General features: G+C 47.0%; 1 protein-coding gene across 3 annotated transcripts in view; it reads left to right on the top strand.

Annotated features, from left to right (window-relative positions):
* Positions 1–22,162, top strand: part of FAM193A (family with sequence similarity 193 member A) — a 127,760-nt gene that overhangs the window by 31,710 nt on the left and 73,888 nt on the right. For all 3 annotated transcript variants that reach the window (XM_032136157.2, XM_058430042.1, XM_058430041.1), the window contains exons 4-6: positions 16–250; positions 9,111–9,235; positions 16,007–16,154. In XM_032136157.2, the coding sequence (XP_031992048.1) occupies positions 16–250; positions 9,111–9,235; positions 16,007–16,154 (508 nt within the window). The remainder of the gene's footprint in view (positions 1–15; positions 251–9,110; positions 9,236–16,006; positions 16,155–22,162) is intronic.

Below are 22,162 nucleotides of genomic sequence, written 5' to 3'. Positions count from 1 at the left end.
CTCTTCTCTGTGCAGGCTCTGCGAGAGGGACCCCTACCAGCTGTACCAGCGTCTGGAACAGCAAGCTCGAGAGTACGTGCTGGAGATGAAGGTCCGCCTGCTCCGGCAGCTGTCGGCTGCGGCCAAGGTGAAGGCACCATCTGGCCTGCAGGGCCCACCGCAAGCGCACCAGTTCATCTCCCTCCTGCTTGAGGAGTACGGCGCCCTCTGCCAGGCCGCACGCTCCATCAGCACCTTCCTTGGCACTCTGGTAAGAGAGAAAACGCGTGTTTTTCTTTCTGTTTGGATGAACTGAAGAGAAGCATGTGGCAAAAGGAAGCTTCTCACGCATGTGTGCTGACTTCACTGTCACACCCCCACACACTGTCACAGGCCCCTCTTCTCTACGGGAGAGGACCTGTTTCCTCTCCTCTTTGCCTTTCCTCTGGACTTCGCCACTGGATAAAAGCATTGGGTGGATTGATAACCAGGTGACACCTCATGGAAGACCGTTTGGAGGACCTTGAGGCCCAGGGAACAAGGCATGGGGGCAGTTTGAGGGGAGCACTGATGTGTGCCTTTATAAGGAGACAGAGAAATCTCCGGTGTCTTACTTAGGTTGTTCATTCTTCCGTTGCTGTAGACAGAGCTGGTATTAAGTGAAACGCCCATGAAGAGCATGAAGGCTGTAGAGAACAGCTTGTTTACAGCCCAGTGGCATTCATTCATTCGTGCAGGCACGCATTCACTCAACAAGCCAGCACTGAGTTAAAGATCTGCTTGTAGTCTCAAGACAGGCCCTATCACCATCCTTGCCAATGGGGATCTGACAGTCCTAACAAAAGAGACACACAGATGGGTCCGGTTGCCTCAAAGGAGGAATCACTACATCGGGTGGAAGGAGCATGGTATAGAAATACGGTTACGAGTAGGCTGTGGACAATCCTCAACAGCCTCAGTGCCCCCGTGCTTTGGAAGGAGACCATGCGTCCCAGAGACAAGCCCTCAAAGCTTCCTTGACTGTTACTAATAGTCTATGGAGTTTTTCATCACTTAAACTTTATTATTAAATAATACTTAACTGTATTTGGGTGCTAGTTTTGGGTGCTTTCTTTCTTTAAATAAAGAAAAGGAATTTATTTCCTATGGTTAGGAAGGCTGAGAAGTCCAAGTTTGAGGGGCCACATCTGGTGAGAGCTTTCTTGCAGGTGGGGACTTGGACTCTGAACAGAGTCCAAAGGTGGTACAGGGCATCACATGGCGAGAGGGCTGAGCATCTAGTTTTGGGTGCTTTCTTAGTGGTAAACCTACATTTTGAAACATACACAGTAAGCATTGGCCTTGGTCTTGATCTGATTCTCAAATTGATGGACCCTCTTAGAAAAATTTACATACAGCCCGGGCGTGGTGGCTCATACCTGTAATCCTAACACTTTGGGAAGCCAAAGTGGGAGGATCACTTGAGCCCAGGAGCTTGAGACCAGCCTGAGCAACATGGGGAGACCCCATCTATACCAAAAAAATTTAAAATTAAATTAACCAGGCGTGATGACGCATGCTACTCGAGGCTGTGAGGCAAGAGGATCATTTGAGCTCAGGGTTGAGGCTGTGGTGAGCCAGTGCACTCCAGTCTGGGCAATAGAGTGAGATCCTATCTCAGAAAAGAAAAAATTACATACATGTAATTGTAAGTCATTTCAGGGGGTTCACAGACTTCCTCAAGCTTCACTGCACCAAGCCATGGGGAGATATCTATTCTGAGAAGAGGTAGTGAGGTGAATGGGTAGGGTGAGGGGTGAGGGCGGGGTGGGGGGGCAGTTATCCTGTTTCAAGGTCTGAGTCCACTGGGTAGTGCCACCAGACTTCCTTCTGGTACCTCGTCCTTCCTCTGGCATCTCTTGCAGCACTGCCTCCCCGTCTCCACCTGAGAGTCTGCCTGCCCTTCAGAGGTTCAAATCCAGAGTCCCTCCTCTGTCTTCTGCAAGAACATTGGCTCAGGTTAAGAAGGATGCTCTCCAGCCCACCTAAACCTGGTGCCCAGAGAGACTCTGGTAGTGAAGACAGCAGCTGTTGCTACTCTCCAGAAAGTGCTGGCGAGGTCTGCGCTTCCTCAGATAGTTACTGTAGGACACTGTTTTATGAAGCTGAGAAAAATTAATTTGAACCATATTTATTAGAGCAAATTCCTAGCAGTTTACGTAGAAATAATTTCTTGTGGCTTGAGGCCGGGTGCGGTGGCTCACGCCTGTAATCCCAGCACTTTGGGAGGCCAAGGCAGGCAGATCACCTGAGGTCAGGAGTTCGAGACCAGCCTGGCCAATATGATGAAACCCCGTCTCTACTAAAAATACAGAAATTAGCCGGGCATGGTGGTGGGCGCCTGTAGTCCCAGCTACTAGGGAGGCTGGGGCAGGAGAATCACTTGAACCCAGGAGGCAGAGGTTGCATTGAACCAAGATTGCGCCACTGCACTCCAGTCTGGGCGACAGAGCAAGACTCTGTCTCACACACAAAACAAAATAAAAAAGAAATAATTTCTTTTTTTTTTTTTTTTGACACGGAGTCTTGCTGTCGCCCAGGCTGGAGTGCAGTGGCGCAATCTCGGCTCACTGCAAGCTCCGCCTCCTGGGTTCCCACCATTCTCCTGCCTCAGCCTCTCCGAGTAGCTGGGACTACAGGCACCCGCCACCACGCCCGGCTAATTTTTTTTTTTTTTGTATTTTTAGTAGAGACGGGGTTTCACCGTGGTCTCGATCTCCTGACCTCGTGATCCGCCCTCCTCGGCCTCCCAAAGTGCTGGGATTACAAGCGTGAGCCACCGCGCCCGGCCAGAAATAATTTCTTGTGGCTTGAAAAAAATGCATACACTCGGAAGCTGTTTGCTTAGTGTCTTTTTTCACTTCCTTTACACATAGAAATATACACATTGATTTCTAGGGGTCCAGCAGACTAGATACCCTTAACTATTCCTTCCTCCAAGGGAAACAACTGAATTTACTAGATAATAAAAAAATAAGCCGGGCGTGGTGGCTTACGGCTATAATCCCAGCACTTTAGGAGGCCGAGGTGGTGGGATCACCTGAGGTCAAGGAGTTAGAGACCAGCCTGGCCAACATGATGAAACCCCGTCTCTACTAAAAATGCAAAAAATTAACCTGGCATGGTGGCACACGCCTATAATCCCAGCTACTCGGGAGGCTGAGGCAGGAGAATTGCTTGGACCTGGGAGGTGGAGGTTGCAGTGAGCTGAGATTGTGCCGCTGCACTCCAGCCTGGGCAACAAGAGCAAAACTCCATGTCAAAAAAAAGACGAAATCTTTTAAAGTGTATGGCTGAGATGGCATGAAAGGGAATAAGTCGTAGTGGTGAAAAACCAATTGAAAGCTGGAATCCTGAGAAATATATGGGCTTGAAAGTCAGCATTTGCTGCGAGGATTTCTTCTGATCCTGGGAGACGAGACACAACCTAGCCCAGGATGGGGTCTGCACATAATGCTGGGGCTGTAAGTGACGACACCAGTAAGGTTGAAGTGGAAACTCCGAGCACCGAAAGGGACAGCAGGGATCTGCAGCTCTCGTGGCCTTGGGGTGGGGATGCAGGGAGTACAGCTTCCCAGAGACTTGGTAGCTGTCAGCCAGCTGCCACATGAGCTGGAGTCTGAATAAATGTTGGTGTGGTATGAACAGCAAAAGCCTGGAAGTTACTTTACAGTGGTCCAGGGTTGCTGGTAACGTTAGGCAGCGTGCAGATCACCTCTGGACACCTTCAATCTGACCTCAGAGAATTCGAATAGATAAAATCCCCCCAAATGAGCAGCTCACAGTAAAAAATAGTCATAAGACACAAGGTTCATGACAGTACAGTTAAAAGCCAGCAGAAGCAATAGACAGAATCACGTAACAAAGATATTTAAATTTTCAGAAAAGAATATAGAGTAACTTTGTTAACTGTGCTTAAAGAAGCTTTGTAAAAGTTTGAAATTGGGAGTTAAGGGTTAATACTCTAAAGAATGATCAGATTTGAAAAAATAGCAAAACTAGAAACAACATATTTTTTGGAGATGATAGCTGAGAAATTCTCAGAATTACTGAAAAATACTAGTGTTCAGCAAGGAAGCATATCAGATTTCCCAAGTAAGATGTTGAAAAATCCTTCTCTTGATATAGTATAGTGACAGCTACAGAACATCAAAGAAAAAGTGATCTCAAACACAAAACACAGGACTTTGTTGAAAATGGTCTGTGAGATGTTGTAATGTGCAATTCTGGATTCTGGGTAGAGACTACAGTGAATCTATGTACTCCTTACCCAGATCCACAGTTAATCAGCATTTTGCCACTCTGACTTCATTATGCCTTCTTTTTCTTCCACTTTCTCTTCCCTCTTTTTGATGCAGTATTTTAATATGGGTCCCAGACAATGTGCTTTTTGTCTTAGAATATTCCAATAAGTGTCTCTAAAAATAGTCATCCATTATCTTATGTAGCCACAGTTCCATTGTCACATCCATGAAGACTGACGGTAATAGTAATTTCTTACCGACTAATGCCAGCCGATCTCTTTTTATGGTTGGGTTATTCCAATCAGGATCCAAAAATCTTCACAAATTCATAGCCACATTGTTACAGTGCCATCCTGTGATCTATGCAGCACCAGCTTAAGATAAACTCAGTGTCTCAGGGCAATAATTCCCAACAGTTTTGGACTCAGGCCCCTTTATACTTAAAAATTTAGGACCCTGAAGTGTGCTTTTTTATGCAGACTTATATCAGTACTTGCTGTATTGAAATTCAAACTGAGAAAATTTTTTAAATGCTTATTGTCATTTTAAAAATGTAAGCTCTCATTAGATTACATAAATTGCGTGTTTTAACATATATTAGACAGTGTAACAAATAATACACTTTTACATTAGATAATGTAGCATAAATTACACATGTAAAAGTAACTATTTTCCAAAATAAAACATTGTTGCCCAGGCTGGAGTGCAATGGTGTGATCTTGGCTCACTGAAACCTCTGCCTCCCAAGTTCAAGCGATTCTCCTGCCCCAACCTCCCAAATAGCTGGGATTACAGGTGCCTGCCACCACACCTGGTTAATTTTTTTGTATTTTTTTTTAGTAGAGATGGGGTTTCACCATGTTGGCCAGGCTGGTCTCGAACTCCTGACCTCAGGTGATCTGCCCGCCTCGGCCTCCCAAAGTTCTGGGATTACGGGCGTGAGCCACTGCGCCCAGCCAACATATTTCTTAAGAAGAGCGGGTCACCCACACCTCTCCAGATCTCTCTGTAAAAGCAGTGGGAGTCTCATCTTCTGCATTCAGTCTGTTGTCATAGGTTGTCTGGTTGAAATTATTGAAGAAAATTCAACTTTTTACAGATACGTAGTTGGAAAAAGGACGAATTTTTTTTTTTTTTTTGAGACGGAGTCTTAGTTGGAAAAGGGAATGATTTTTTATTTTTTATTTTTGAGACAGAGTCTCACTCTGTCTCAAAAAAAATCTCGCTCTGTCTCACTCTGTCCCTCATGATCTCAGCTCACTGCAACCTCCGCTTCCTGGGTTCAAGCGATTCTCCTGCCTCAGCCTCCCGAGTAGCTGGGACTACAGGTGGGTGCCACAATGCCAGGCTAATTTTTTGTATTTTTAGTAGAGTTGGGGCTTCACTGTGTTAGCCAGGATGGTCTCATCTCCTGACCTCGTGATTCGCCTGCCTTAGCCTCCCAAAGTGCTGGGATTACAGCCGTGAGCCACCGCGCCCTGCCAGAAAGAATATTTTAATAGCCTCTTCAAATCCTGATAGATCTTCTCTGAGAGTACACCAACGCGTGAGAGTTTCTTAATGGTTAGTTGCGATGTAGTCTGAAACTGTATCACTCAACTTACCCTACTCTGTTCCATTAAAATCCACAGGTTCCAGCTCACCCCATGAATGGACTCTCTACTTATACGTGGTTTGCTAGTGTCATTCATAGGTCATTTTGCAAATATTGATTCACTGAGTATCTTCTGGATGTTGACATTTTTATTAATATAAAAAATGATATTTGTTCATATCAGCACTGATCTCATCAGAAAGCTCTTTAAATGTGTAGGATCTTTCAAGTCAACAGCAGCAAATGCAAATTTTCTAAAGTTTTCTTTTTTGCTTGAAAGCTCAGATTTTATGATTAGCTACAGATTGTGTCACTTGTTTTCTTTGAAGCAACATGTTAATTTGCTGTGCAAACTCTGCCAGCTAGTTAGCTCTTCTGAACAGCACCCCCATTCTACTGTTTTTGCTGAACTCACTGGATACTCTTGGACATAGAAAGGTATTCTCAGAAATGCAACTTTACTGGAGAATACCCTCATGTGAGGTTTATTCCACACTGCCTAGGGGGTCAAACAGGATAACGAGTCACATTTTTTGTATTTACTTTAAATATTAAAGTAAAATTGGGGGACTGGGCGCAGTGGCCCACGCCTGTAATCCCAGCACTTTGGGAGGCCAAGGTGGGCGGATTACTTGAGCCCAGGAGTTCAAGACCAGCCTGGGCAACATGGTGAGATCCCGTCTCTACAAAAGATACAAAAATTAGCTGAGCGTGATAGTATACACCTGTAGTCCCAGCTACTCAGGAGGCTGAGGATTGCTTGAGCCTGGGAGGCGGAGGTTGCAGTGAGCCAAGATTGCGCCACTGCACTCCAGCCTGGGCGACAGAGTGAGACCCTGTCTCAGTCAATCAACCAGTCACTCAATTTTTTTTTTTTTAAAGGAAATCTAAAAAAAAAAAAAAAAATTGTCGCTAGGCTTAAGTTATGCTTCTAGTCATCTAGGAAACACCTCACCAGGCTATAATAGTGAAGTCTAAATTTTCATCCACAAAGACAGAAAGATCTCAAATATCCCGTTATTTCTGTCTGTTGTAGGAACTACATTCTAAACATCTTCTCTTCCTTCTTTCAAATCCCCAAACCTTTTTTGTGGGGAAGTGAGAACAGTTTGCAGAGCCTGCCCTTAGGTCACTGACAAGCCTTTCTGCCTCTAGCTCAGCAGTTCTTCCATAGGCCTCACCTCTCACAGGAGCTGTGAGGACATATCCTGCAGAGCCCACCCCTGCATGCCCCGGTCCAGTTATTCGAGCCCCTCTATGCTGGTTCCACACCTGTCGATGGGGCATGGGCAGGGCAGTACCAGGTTTACAGGGAACTTACTGGAGGCATTGAATTCAGCACTAAGGACAGTGCCTGGCATGCTAGGCACTCAGGTGTTAACATGTGTTACTTAAGTAAGTAAACTCCAAGTTGATTTCAGGTTGTGAAGTGAATCTGATATCCGTTTGTCTTGCATGCCTCACCTAGAGGTGTAATTTTAGATTTTATTAAAAATGCCAAATATCTTCATAAAGTAGCCTTCACCCAAGTGACCATTAGCAACTGGCCCAGAAAGCCAGACTTGTGATTCCACTCATAGACAGGCAGGTGGAAACGGCTATCCCAGAGGTTTCCAAGGGAGGCCAGGCAAAGCCTCAGCTCTTCCAGGAGGCCCCTCTCTCAGCTAGTTGCCAGCCTGGTCTGATCCAGGTGCTGCATTCACTCTCATGTACTCTTTGTCTCGTAGCTGAATCGTAAGTCAGGTCACTGCCTGCTCTTCTGTTCCCCGGGAACCCCTGGAGAGCAACGGACTACTGTAGCAGGAGGTAGTCTTTGTGTCCTCGTACCTGGCACAGGGCCTGGGCAGCATGGGCTTGGCACTTCACCTGCTTCATTATTATGAGCACGTTTGTGGGTTCCAGCCTGGGGCTGGGTATCAGTTACCTGGCCCTGGTCTCCTGCCACATGCATTGTTCCTGTACTGAGTGTGCTTGCTCTGAGATATGCTTGGTGTGAAACAGGAGTGATGATGTTTCAATCTGGGAGGCACTGGTGAAAACACGATGAGGAAAAGTATTGGAAATGTTAACAAAATGGAAGGTTTGAGATTTTCTGCAGATGGCATAGATTCATTGCTGAATCTCAATCCTTGTGTTTCCAGGTATGAAAACAGAGCTGTATCCAGCAAGGCTGGCACACAGTGGTCTAGCAGTATCAGTGGTGTGCTCTCTCCAAATGTGTTTTTAGGTGTTTACTTTCAATCATTATAATCATTATAATTTGTTCTCTCAGCCCCCATACCAACTAGGGTTATCAGGTGACATAACAATGAAGTCTTTGTGTCGTTCATTTGCTAAGGTCTCCATCAACTCAGCTTGGCTATATTGTAAACAAGAGCAGACCTCTAAACCCAGTCCGTGAGTGACCCGACTCAGGAGACGTGGAGTAGCCAAGCATGATGAAGTGCAGCTTCCAGTGCTGGCGGTTGTTGAAGTCAGGAACATTCACCCAAAGATGTAACGTGATCTGAACACAAGTAGTGTCCATGTAGTTGACAGAGGGCAGCATGGATTCACACACGCATGGTTGTAGCAAGACTTATTAAATGTGAACATTACATTTAGGAAAGGTAATAATGGCATCAACCTCAGTGATCTTGTGTTGGGGGTTTGCTGTACATCTCTGCTGACATCACTCTCTATGATGACTGGGACACTTCTCCGTTTTCGTGGTATATTCTAAAGTAATTGACGAGTTTGCCTACGATTATTAGGAAGACAAAAAACCTTACCTCTAATAGGGTCTTGCAAGTGGAGAAATTGTGTGTATTAATTAGAATGGAAGGTTTCTCCATAGGTAAGAAAATTGTTATCCTTTGGCATTGAGGGACTTGATGTATCTAAACTGTTTGAATTGTAAGGGCTTTCATTACATTTTAAAAGTATAATTGTGAGAAATGACTCTCAAACATGTGCAGTTACTGCTTTGTCTCTGTGCACACCTGTCACCCTGTCTTTGCGGCCCTTCTAAACTTGCCGTTTTAGAGGGGAGGCTTGCTGAAGCCCATGTCTGTGTAGTCAGAGTTCTGATCCACTGTGTGCCTTGGGACATACAGGGAGCAGCACTTCTCATAAGCTGAACTCTCTGGGCCTGTGAAGAGGGATGAGTGCGTGGTGGGGGAAACGGGGAGGGGGGGAGGGAATCCCTCTGGGAATTTTCAAGTCTTTAGCAATTCACTACATCTTCTGTTTATCTTTTACTTTTTCTTAACCAGGAAAATGAACACTTGAAAAAGTTCCAAGTGACATGGGAACTGCATAATAAACACCTGTTTGAAAATCTGGTCTTTTCAGAACCACTTCTTCAGAGCAACTTGCCTGCGCTGGTGTCACAGATCAGGTATTTTGCCTTAACCCATATATGTCTTTGTGGTGTGACAGCACGGTCTTTTCTCCTGACTGGTGTGCGTGTACCTGAGTACCAGCGAGTATGAAAGTTCTTGCAGGAAAAATAACAGGGCTTAGAGAAAAAGATAGTTTGGGCCAAAAGCTCAAAACCTGAGAAGTAATACAATTAAACTTTTAAATGATGAGTCAATATAAATGCTACTAAGATTTAACGCCACAAATTCCTCATACAGAAAAGCTACAGTAAATATAGCACTTTTCCTTGACAAGGCCCATCCTTGGCCAGGCACCTGTGGTGTGGTTCATGCTATGGCTCTTGGACATGTAGGGGAGATGGAGGAGGGAAGGAGCCCAGGTCTGAGGGTGCCCAAGGCCGTCCGGATACAGCTTGGTGTCTCCTACACATTCCCTGGCTACCCGAGGCTCTGTTGCTCTGTCTCCTGGTGTAGCGCATCCATGTGGCTTCTTCACGCTTGGGAGGCTGGCTGGGTTCTATGCTTCCACTGAGAAAGGGGTGCAGAGTGTAGCAGTCACTCGTTGGGTATTTGCTCAGGGTCAGAGTGAGAAGATTTAGGCTGGGCATGTGTTTGCCCTGTGGTACCATGTTCAGTTAGAAGGCGTGTTCCTCCTGATGTGATGTTACTCAGCAGAACGCTGTTCCCTGCACTGAGTCATGCATGAGCTACCACAGGTCTGCAGTTTGCTGATTTTGTTCTTTGGTGTTTTGTTCTATTTACCACATGTGAGCACATTCCCATAATACAGATCCACTGTGACAGCAGCCATCTACATTTGACCACATCAACCTATACTTAGGGGTGTGGTGGCTCATGCCTGTAATTCCAACACTTTGGGAGGCCTTAAGCGGGCGGATCACCTGAGGGTCAGGAGTTTGAGACCAGCCTGGCCAACATGGTAAAACCCCATCTCTACTAAAAATATAAAAATTAGCCGAGCGTGGTGGCACATATCTGTGATCCTGGCTACTCGGGAGGCTGAGGCAGGAGAATTGCTTGAACCCCAGAGGCAGAGGTTGCAGTGAGCCAAGAGTGCACCACTGCACTCCAGCCTGGGCGATAGAGCGAGATGCTGTCTCGGGGGAAAAAAATTGTTAGCTTCACAAAGCAAGGGAATAAATTGTTGTTCTATTGACTACACCAGTTATTGCTATTTTATTTTATTTTATTTTATTTATTTTATTTTTGAGACATGTCTTGCTCTGTCACCCAGGCTGGAGTGCAGTGGCACAATCTCAGCTCACTGCAACCTCCACCTCCCAGGTTCAAGCGATTCTCCTGCCTCAGCCTCCTGAGTAGCTGGGATTAGGTTACAAGCTTGCACCGCCACGCCTGGCTAATTTTTGTATTTTTAGTAGAGACGGGGTTTCACCATGTTGGCCAGGATGGTCTTGAACTCCTGACGTCAAGTGATCCACCTGGCTCAGCCTCCCAAAGTGCTAGGATTACAGGCATGAGCCACCGTGCCCAATCTGCTTTTTTTCTCTTAAAATCCATGTATTAGGCCGGGCGTGGTGGCTCACGCCTGTAATCCCAGCACTTTGGGAGGCCGAGGCGGGTGGATCACAAGGTCAGGAGATCGAGACCATCCTGGCTAACACGGTGAAACCTCCTCTCTACTAAAAATACAAAAAAAATTAGCCGGGCGTAGTGGCTCGTGCCTGTAGTCCCAGCTACTTGGGAGGCTGAGGCAGAAGAATGGTGTGAACCCGGGAGGTGGAGTTTGCAGTGAGCTGAGATCGTGCCACTGCACTCCAGCCTGGACCACAGAGCGAGACTCCATCTCTAAACAAAATACAAAAACAAACAAAAAAAAACAAAATACGTGTATTGACCCAGTCTTTGTTTCCTGTATTCCCAAATTTTATTTGAGGGGTCCTGACCATCTCCACTTCATAACCTTACCTCTAGAGAAAGCAATTAGGTAAAAGAGAATTGAGGACAAAAAAAGATCAGAAGCTACACGTGCTGGCTCATGCCTCTAGCCCTGGCTACTTGGGAGGCTGAGGCAGGAGGATTGCTTAAGCCTAGGAGCTGGAGACCAGACTGGGTAACAGCGAGACCCCCATCTCTTAAAAAACAAAAACAAAAAGGGCCAGGCGCGGTGGCTCATGCCTGTAATCCCAGCACTTTGGGAGGCGGAGATGGGCGGATCATGAGGTAAGGAGATCGAGACCATCCTGGCTAAGACGGTGAAACCCCGTCTCTACTAAAAATACAAAAAAAAAAAAAAAAAAAAAAAGCCGGGCATGGTGGCGGGCGCCTGAAGTCCCAGCTACCCGGGAGGCTGAGGCAAGATAGTGGCGTGAACCTGGGAGCGGAGGTTGCAGTGAGCTGAGATCACGCTACTGCACTGCAGCCTGGGGGACAGAGCGAGACTCCATCTCAAAAAAACACAAAAAAAATCAGAACAAGGTATTACAGGTGGTATGGCCAGCTGGCAGGTGGGCTGCAGACCCTTCCAGTGTTCCCTGTGCTCTGGCCTGCTCCTTAGCCATTCCTTCCCTTCTGTGGCCACTGTGTATCAAGATTGGAAAGTCCTTACTGTGACCCTTGCAGAAGAAAAGGCATCGGAAGAGAATTCACAGTGGTGAATCTGGAATGTGGAGTAGGCTTTGTCGCTGGTTATGATGTTCAGATTCATCAGAAGCACTTTTCATGAGAAGACATGCATCTTGAGAGAGGGGCTCTAAAAACAAGATTCCAGGGTATCTACCTTAGAAAAAAAATTTTACTGGTAAGCCAATGAGTTTCGTCAGCCTGTCAGACTGTGGGTGGGTGACTGAAACCTGAAGCGCATCATAAAACTCCCATTTTTTTTTCTTTTTTTTTTTTCTTTTTTTTTTTTTTGGAGACAGTCTTGCTCTGTCGCCCAGGCTGGAGTGCAGTGGCGAGATCTCGGCTCACTGCAAGCTCCACCTCCCGGGTTCTCCTGCCTCAGCCTCCCGAGTAGCTGGGACTACAGGCGCCCGCCACCACACCCAGCTAATTTTTTTTTGTATTTTTAGTAGAGACGGGGTTTCACCGTGAAAACTCCCATCTTTTTCTGTGCCGTAGTTCTGGATTTTCTGTTTGCTCATTGGGTATAAAGGTCAGACTCCAACCATGAGCCACGTCTCCAGTGTGGATGCTGGGGCTCAAGCTGCAGTCTCACTTCTCACTTTTGAGACCCACAGGTAGTTGAGGGAGAAGGATAAACACAGACAGGGACAGAGTGAGGCCAACCAGCACGTTCCCTGAGCAGCACTGACGATGCCAGGACACACCATGCCTTTGTGCTCTGCAGCTGACTGCCTTGTCAGCCTGAGACTAATTCAAGATAATTCAGATTTGCATTGCTAGTGTACAGATACACATTTAACAATTCATAAAAATTTTGCTACTGATTACATACAAACACCCCTTAAAGCTTCTGCATCATATGAAATACATGTGGTACGATTCACCCACTTAAAATGTACAATTCAATGGCTTGATATATTACTTTTTAAAAAATTATGGTAAAGTATATAACATAAAGCTTACCATTTTAACTAGTGTATATTTCAATAACATTAATTATATTCATAGTGTTTATAACCATTACTACTATGTACTTTAAAATTTTTTCCTTACCCGAAACAGTAACTCTACCCATTAAACAGTAACTCTCCATTGCCCCCTTCTTTTTTCCCCATAGCCTTTGAAAGTCTGTAATTGGCAGGTTCCTTCCCTTGACTCCCCACCCACCATTTTTTGTCTTAAAATGTATCTATGAAAGAACTGGGCCACCTGTCCTGGGGGTGCTTTGGTCTGGATCTTGCATGGGCATGTTCACAGAGTAGTCTGGCCACCTCCATCCTCTGTCATGCCTGAGAATTGGTGGTAGGATCTGAAGGTTCTGGACAGCTCTGCTCAGATCCGCTGGCAGACTGAGGTATAGCTGGAGGGTGTTTCTATCAGGGGGTGCATCCCTCAGGCCTGCTTCTCTTTGTTGTGGGTGTCAGTAGCCCAATGTGGGCTTCACTTTAAATATATATTAATTAGGCTAATAAAACTTACCCAAACCAATGTTATTTCATTTTCTTTATCAATAATAATGTTTCACATACACATTGGTAACATTACAGTAAGCGTATTTCCATGCTGCTGTCTTGTATTTGCAAGCTCAATATTTAGATGGAAACCTGTTTGCTGAGCCATTGATTTAATTCAACCCTGTGGATAGTCCCTGTGACTCTTTTGATCTTAGCACAGCTTTGCTTGCAGGGAAGCCCTGTGCCTGCAGATTGCTTTCCAATTACACCACCAAAGATATCCACAAAACCCCTCCCCCACCCACTTTGCTCTCCCTTGGCTCAAAATAATCTGAATTCTATAACTTGGAAGAGAGAAATTCTTACTTCCAGGAGGAGCGGGACAAGGAACACATGACAGGGTATAGTGCCGCATCCCAACGTTCCAGGTGGAGCAAGTAGGGGCAGGATGGAATTGGGTAGAAGCTGGATTCTGTGTGAAGAATGGAAACCAGTCACGGAAGAGCAAGGCTGGCAGAGGAGAAGTCGGAGAAAAACTACTTCACGGGCTGCAGTGTGGCAGAACCCTGGTGCCACTGGAGTCCATGTCTTAAGGAGTTTTGTCTCCTGAGGGGCAGAAACAGCCTTAGGAGAACAGCTTTGATGTTTTGAAGTAGCCTCAATCCATGTGCATCAGTATTGTTTCTTTCGTTTGGGCTTCCCTAAATGACTGCCCAGTTACACCTAACCTCTGCTGTCTCCCCTGGAGAGACTGCAGTAGGTGAGTGCACAGATGGCTTCAGTAGCTGCGAGGTTCCCAGGTGCGATTTACCTGAGGGTGGGGATAGGTGAGAGGAGAAGAGGGAGTCATTCCTGCCCATTTCACCCATGAAAAGATCCTAATTTCCACACAGCTTTATTGTTTATTATAAAATCATTAGATTGTCATTACAAATAAAATTCTGAAAATATAGAAAATCATAAAGTTAGGTTTTACAAATAATTTAGTATTTCTTATACATTTTTTCCCTATGTCCACTATACGTATTTTTTAACATGCTGTAGTCATATCTTTAGTTACCATGTGCATATTTCCATTTCAAAATATATATGTGTGTATATACATGAATGTGTGTGTATGTGTGAATGGGTAGACGTAATTATAAAATTAGTAATAAGTATCTAGTTACCAAGTACCGATTCCTCTAGATGTGCCGTGATGCATTTGGTGGCTGCTAGTGTTTTATGTAAACAGTGCTGATCCCTAACCTTGCACAGAATCTTTGTGCTCTAGATATAAACACACATTCTAAGCCATCCTTGTCAAGATGTCTTTATTCCATTTATTTTGGCTCACACTGATAGATTTCGGTATTAGGAACATGAATTTTTTCTGGTAATAATCTACGTGTGTCTCCACACCACTCCCCGTCCTCCTCCTGACCCCAGCCCCCAGCCTTCTGTCTCCCAATCGCCATCTTGCTCAGTCTCTTCAGAAATCGAGGTGTTTTTTCTCACTGCCCACCTTCATGTGTGTCTTTTGTTTCCCATTTATTTTCTCATTTTCCATCTTGCCATCTTTCTTTTTTTTCTTTTTTTCTTTCTTTTTTTTTTTTTTTTTATTGAGCCAGAGTCTCACCCTGTCTCCCAGGCTGGAGTGCAGTGGCGCAATCTCGGCTCACCCCAACCTCTGCCTCCCAGGTTCAAGCGATTCTTCTGTCTCAGCCTCCTGAGTAGCTGGGATTACAGGCATGTGGCACCACACCCAGCTAATTTTTGTATTTTTAGTAGAGGCAGGGTTTCTCCATGTTGGCCAGGCTGGTCTTGAACTCCCGACCTCAGGTGATCCCCTTGCCTAGGCCTCCCAAAGCCCTGGGATTATAGGCGTGAGCCACTGCGCCCAACCGCCATCTTTCTTAATACAATATAATAGACAGAAAACTAACTATATTTCTTCAAGTAAATCAGATTTTGTTTTGCTTTATTTGAAAACCAGATCTAATTTTTATGTCTCGTTAAGTGTTTTGTTTTCTCTGAGCCAGTTGTATTTTCAAGAGTAAAATAACTTTGTATCCCCATATTTATTTTCTTATTATCATTTTTATTTTTATCTATTTTAATTTTGTATTTGCAGTTCCATATTTGGTAAACTGAATTGTTGAGTCATAGTCTTTAGAGACGTGTTGTTCAGTGCTCATTTTGTTTTTAGAGGCTGTTGTTTGAGCATCTGCTTTTTTTTTTTTTTTTTTTTTTTTGAGACAGAGTCTCGCTCTGTTGCCCAGGCTGGAGTGCAGTGGTGTGATTTCGGCTCACTGCAACCTCCGCCTCCCAGGTTCAAGCAATTCTCCTGTCTCAGCCTCCTGAGTAGCTGGGACTATGGGTGCCTGCCACCACACCTGGCTAATTTTTTTGTATTTTTAGTAGAGATGGGGTTTCGCCATATCGGTCAGGCTGGTCTCGATCTCCCGACCTCAGGTGATCCACCCACCTCAGTCTCCCAAAGTGCTAGGATTACAGGCGTGAGCCACCGTGCCCAGCCGAGCATCTCCTTTTTACAAATCTGTCCTGGGTGCCTTGCATGGGGATATATTGATCCCTCACAGCTCCCTGCTGTGGTGCAGAGTGGCACCCCGTTTTCCACATTGGGAGGCGAGATGACAAAACAGGATAGTATCAGCAGGAAGCACATTCTGATCTCAGCTTCAGATCCTTTGGGTTCTTTGCTTTGTTACAAGGCCTTCTCTCTCCTAGGCTAGGAACCACCACACACGACACCTGCAGTGAGGACACATACAGTACCTTGCTGCAGAGGTACCAGCGCTCCGAGGAGGAGCTGCGCAGAGTCGCCGAGGAGTGGCTGGAGTGCCAGAAGAGGATCGACGCCTATGTTGACGAGCAGGTGAGTGCCACCCAGGACCGCCACACCCCGCGCACATCCTCGGACGGCCCTATTGAAGGCAGCACCAAGTCACTAGCTTTGTCCTGAGCTGCAAGCCAGGAATTCCCGACTGAGGCCCAGAGGCGCATGTGGGTAGCTCATGTGTCAGCTGCTGGTTTTCTGGAAGGGATGGGAAACCTGTTGGCATCACAGATGGCTTGGGCCTCCTGGGCCTGAGGTGTGGTGGCAGCAGTTGGTCAAGTTCGCCTTGGCCTGGGCACACCTGCTATCACTCACACGGGCTGTCACCAGGCTCTGCACCCCAGGTAGGAGGTTTTTCCTTTTTTTTTTTGAGATGGAGTTTTACTCTTGTTGCCCAGGCTGGAGTGCAATGGTGAGATCTGGGCTCACCCCAACCTCTGCCTCCCGGGTTCAAGTGATTCTCCTGCCTCAGCCTCCCGAGTAGCTGGGATTACAGGCATGCACCACCATGCCTGGCTAATTTTGTATTTTTAGTAGAGACGGGGTTTCTCCATGTTGGTCAGGCTGGTCTGGAACTCCCGACCTCAGGTGGTTTGCCTGCCTCAACCTCCTAAAGTGTTAGGATTACAGGTGTGAGCCACCACGCCTGGTCCAGGTAGGAGGTTTTTTAAATCCAGGAGCTGTTTACTGAGCACTCTGCTGTTGAGAGCTCTGCTGTTGTCCATCTGTCCTAGTCTGGAAGGGAGTGCAGACACATGCACAGGTGGCAGGTGGCTCACGAGGTGGAAGACAGAAGAGGGAGGACACTTGCTGGAGGTGGATCTGAAGGGAGGGCGCTCAGGCAGCCCAAACCTGTCAGACAGAGCAGGGCTTTGAGATGGCGCCCCCCCGCCTTCCCACTCCTGGCCTGCCTGCTCTCCTAAAGCAGGGTTGGGCCATGAAGGAATTGAGAGCGGCCCTGGTTTAAAGATGACAGTAGTGTGAGCAGGGGTAAAGGAGGAATGACTGAGTTTCTCTTTTGCACTTTGGAGACTCTCTGTAGCAAAATGGAACCTGGGCTCTAGCCTAAGTCATGTGCTGGTTCCATGTCTGCCCTGGCATGGTGAGTGCCATGTGGATGCCACCTGTGGCTCCTTGTCAGTGTTCCTTGTCAGTGCTGTGAGGGACTGGGAAGAAGGAAGGGACTAGCGTGTGCTTGCTGCCTCCGAGAAGTGTAGTCATTGATTTCACAGTTACAGGCCGTGTTTTCTGTTGCTGTTCTCTACTGCAGCCACAGGGACTAGAGCTACAAATGGTCTGTTTGGATTTTCGCGGGTTTTCTCTTACTCCATTCTTCTGCGTTCTCAGCCTCCCAAAGTACTGGGATTACATTTGTGAGCCACTGCGCCTGGCCTGCTGGCTTTTTTTGAACCTGCATCAGCTTCAGTGGAGTAAGTTCCAACTTCGTCACATGCGGACTTCTGTGCTGTTGAGCTTGTCTTAGGGCAGGTGGCCCTGAGATTCTACCATGACTCTGCGCCTCTTCCTTGGCTGCTGTACGCACAGCACATCAGGGTGAGGAGGGGCCTCAGAGATCACTTTGGTCCTGGGAGACTCCCTCTGTGTCCTGTGCCTCATGGTGGGGCCTGAGAGAGCAGTTGCTGTTTTGTGTTTTCTTCAAAGTGGGTGTATTCCTAATTCATGTTTTTGTCTGTTTTTGCAACCAGAGACTTTCCTGCTGTGGCTTATCACTGACCAGCGACTTCTTAGCCTGGACTACTGTGAGAGCAGGGTCTGGATGCCAGGTGGGGAGGGCAGAGTCTCCTGCTGCAGCAGCACCTCAGCAGCCTTCATCTCATGAGGCTTGGAGCATCCCAGGGGCTGCAGCTGTGCCACGTGGGGGCAGCACAGCAGAGAGGGCGCTGAAAGCTGCATTCCCCTCTGCCATCTGTGGGTGCACCAGCCCATTTTAACAAGTTTGCTGTTCTGGTAGAGGGAGCAGGAGTTGGGGGAAGCTAGGATAGTGGGCATTAACCTGCTCCAGGAAGTGGGCATCTTCAGCACAGGCTCTTCAGGGCTGTGGCCGTGCAGGAGGGCCAGTAGTGTGTCCAGGTCACCACTCCCTGGCATGTTCTTGACTTGGGTCCCAGGGAGAACCCTGCATGGCAGTCAACACCAGAATGTCCTGTATCTGCCCCATGAGTCTTTTCCCTCCCCACCTGCAAAATGAGATAATTATGTTAGGTGATGTTTTAGTGTTATATGAGCTTTTAATTCCAAATAAGTTTTTTCTGTGTTATTTTTAAAAAGTAAAACTGGCCAGGTGCAGTGGCTCACACCTGTAATGTCAGCACTTTGGGAGTCTAAGGTGGGAGAATCACTTGAGCCCAGGAGTTTGAGACCAGCCTGGGCAACATAGTGAGACCTTGTCTCTACAAAAAATTAAAAAATTAGCCAGGCTTGGTGCCATGTGCTTGTGGTTCCAGCCACTCCAGAGACTGAGTGGGGGAGGATCACTTAAGACCAAGAGTTCAAGGCTGCAGTGATCTATGATGGTGCCACTGCACTGCAGCCTGGGTGACAGAGTGAGACCCTGTCTCAAAAAAAAAAAAAAAAAAAACAGCCAGGCTTAGTGGCTCACACCTGTATTCCCAGCACTTTGGGAGGCTGAGGCAGGTGGATTACTTGATCCCAGAAGTCTGAGACCAGCATGAGCAACATAGATAGACCTTGTCTCTACAAAAATACAAAAATTAGCCAGCCATGGTAGCGTGCACTTGTGGTTTCAGCTACTCGGGAGGCTGAGATGGGGGGATCACTTGAGCCTAGGAGGTTGAGGCTGTGGTGAGCTATGATCATGCTACCACACTCCATCCTGGGCAACAGTCAGACCCTATCTCAAAAAATGAAAAAAATGTATAGGCATAGGGACAGTAAATAGTCCCCGTGTTGGTGTTGCACTGTGGGCTGCTGGTTACTGGGTACCCTACAGAGCAGGGGTCCCTAACCGTTGGGTCACAGACCAGTACTAACTAGTCCATGGCCTGTTAGGAACCAGGCCACACAGCAGGAGGTGAGTGGCCAGTGAGCCAGTGAAGCTTTGTCAGTATTTATAGCCACTCCTCATTGCTTGCATTACCGCCTGAACTTCTCCTGTCAGATCAGCAGAGACATTAGATCCTCATAGAAGCATGAACCCTGTTGTGAACTGCGTGTGCAAGGGATCTAGATTGTACGCTCCTCATGAGAATCTAATGCCTGATGATCTGTCATTGTCTCCCATCACCCCCAGATGGGACCATCTAGTTGAAGGAAAACAAGCTCAGGGCTCCCACTGATGGTGCATTGTGGTGAGTTGTATAATTATTTCATTCTATATTACAGTGTAATAATAATAGAAATAAAGTGCACAATAAATGTTATGAACTTGAATCATCCCAAAACCATCCCCTTGCCTCACCTGATCTGTGGAAAAGTTGTCTTCCATGAAGTCAGTCCCTGGTGCCAAAAAGGTTGGGGACCACTGCTCTAGAGCACATCCCATGGCACCTAAGCAGGGTGGTTTATTGAGAGTTCAGAAGGAGGGGAGGAGCAGTGAGATCTCAGGTCATCAGCAGACACTGTGAAGGAAAGACCTTGAGAAGGAAAAATGAAAGGCGAGAGGCCAGCTTTTCTACCTGGCTCACTCTTGTCACTGGGGCTCGAGGGAATGAAGCTGATCTGCTCTGGCCTCACAGAGGGGTGAGGTGTGAGAAGCCAGAACCACCCTGGCTGGGAGCAGAGACAGGAGCTCAGGTCTCTGAAGCCCAGGGAAAGGCCACTGTGCAGGGCAGGGTTTCAAGACTCCCAAAGAGGCTGCTTGTGGGAAGCACCTGAAAGGGTCCTTAATCCAAGAGTGTCTCCGTTGACTACATAGTGTCACCTGCTGAGTCTCTGTCTTGCCATCATGAGCTGCAGTCAAGTTGTATTGCATTAGGTCATTGAAACCTCCCAAGTGCATAGGACTCCGCCTACCTTTACCAAGGACCTCATAAAAAAAGAGGTGCCCCAAGCACCTTCTGGGTAAGCATGGACAGCTGCCCACAGTACACTCTAATGGCAGCAATGGTATTTGCCTTTGGCCCAGAGAACGCTGTCTCAGGGCCCTCCTCCACAGTCTTGTTAGTATTTGTAGTGGTAACAGATGTGCAGATGGAGGAGCTGAGTGTTGGTGAATCCACTGGAGGGTGACATCAGACCTGGAAGGGTGTGTGTATCATTCCATTTTCACACTGCTATAAAGAACTACCTGAGGCCGGGCTCGATGCTCATGCCTGTAATCCCAGCACTTAGGGAGGCCAAGGTGGGCGGATCACCTGAGGTCGGGAGTTAAAGACCAGCCTGACCAACATGGAGAAACCCCGTCTCTACTAAAAATACAAAATTAGCCAGGTGTGGTGGCACATGCCTGTAATCTCACCTACTCAGGAGGCTGAGGCAGGAGAGTCAGTTGAACCCGGGAGGTGGAGGTTGGGGTGAGCTGAGATCAAGCCATTGCACTCCAGCCTAGGCAACAAGAGCAAAACTCTGTCTCAAAAAAACAAACAAACAAAAAAACAAAACTACCTGATTCTGGGTAATTTGTAAAGAACAGAGGTTTCATTGATTGATAGTTCCGCATGGCTGGGGAGGCCTTAGGAAACTTATAATCGTGGCGGAAGGAGAAGAAGAGGCAAGGCACGTCTTATGCAGTGGCAGGAGAGAGAGAGCAAGAGGGGAAATGCCACACTTCTAAGCCATCATATCTTGTGAGAACTCACTATCGTGAGAACAGCATGGGGGAAATCCACCATGATCCCATCACCTCCCACCAGGTTCCTCCCCCGACATGTGGGGATTACAATTTGACATGAGATTTGGGTGGGGACAAAGGTGAACCATATCAATGTGACAGGTTGACGTGACGTCACAGGGCAGACGTGGAAGGTCCTGTAATCAGGGTGTGGTAGCAGCCTCACTGCCTGTCCTCAGGATAGCTCTGACCAGGCTGGACCGCCCTGGCAGGGAAGCATAAGAGCTTGCTGGCCTGAGCGGTCAAGAAGTTACCATTGTGAAGCAGACATTCAGCTCATCCCAGACAGCCCCCAGGAGCAGAGTCCAGACCCCGTGTAGATGTGTGTGATCAGAAAGAGTCCCTTGCAAGGGTCGTTCAAAGGCAGAGTGGGCTGTAGTGTGGAAATCAGTTCCCCGTGATAGGGAATGTGGAGAATAGTTGGAGAGGTGTTTGGACTAGGTGACCATGAGGTCTCATCTCAGATTTCATTTCAGGGACACATCTGTCCCTGTCTGGGGCTGGTGGCCTCTGTGCCTGGTACTCATTATTTCCCAGGGATTTGCAGAGTACCCTTCAGGGGAGGCACTTGTCTGCAAGTCTAAGTGCAAATCAGTCTTGCCTGTCAACAAAGGTAACTTGGGTGTGTCAGTGGTTCCTGTCCTGGTGTTGAACAGGAGACGCTGGCCTATTGTGGAGAAGCTTTGAGTCTGGAAGCTTTTCTGAATGGAACTCCCACCTCCCTTTCTCCTGCATTTGGTGTTTTTCTTCTGTAGGATTGATGCTGTTCACTTGATTTATCCCTGGTGTATTAGTCCATTCTTGCATTGCTATAAAGAAATACCTCAGACTGGATAATTTATAAAGAAAAGCAATTTAACTGGCTTACGGTTTTGTGGCCGTATAGGAAGCATGGCTGGGAGGCCTCGGGAAACTTACAATCATGGCGGAAGGTGAAGGGGAAGCCAGCACATCTTACGTGGCTGGAGTAGGAGGAAGGGGGGTGGGGAGGTGCTACACACTTTTAAACAACCAGATCTCCTGAGAACTCACTATCATAGGAACAGCACCTTGGGGGAAATCTGCCCCCATGATCCAATCACCTCCCACCAGGCCCCATCTCCAACAATGGAGATTACAGTTTGACATGAGATTTGGGCGGGGGACACAGATCTAAGCCATATCACCTGGCTTTCCCTTCATGTATCGATATAAGTTTCTGAGGTTGTGAATAACTTGTAACCTTCAGGTGACTTCA

The sequence above is a fragment of the Hylobates moloch genome, unplaced genomic scaffold (genome assembly GCF_009828535.3).
Source record: "Hylobates moloch isolate HMO894 unplaced genomic scaffold, HMol_V3 SCAFFOLD_17, whole genome shotgun sequence".
Lineage (NCBI taxonomy): Eukaryota > Metazoa > Chordata > Mammalia > Primates > Hylobatidae > Hylobates > Hylobates moloch.
This window is presented reverse-complemented; position numbering and strand designations above follow the sequence as displayed.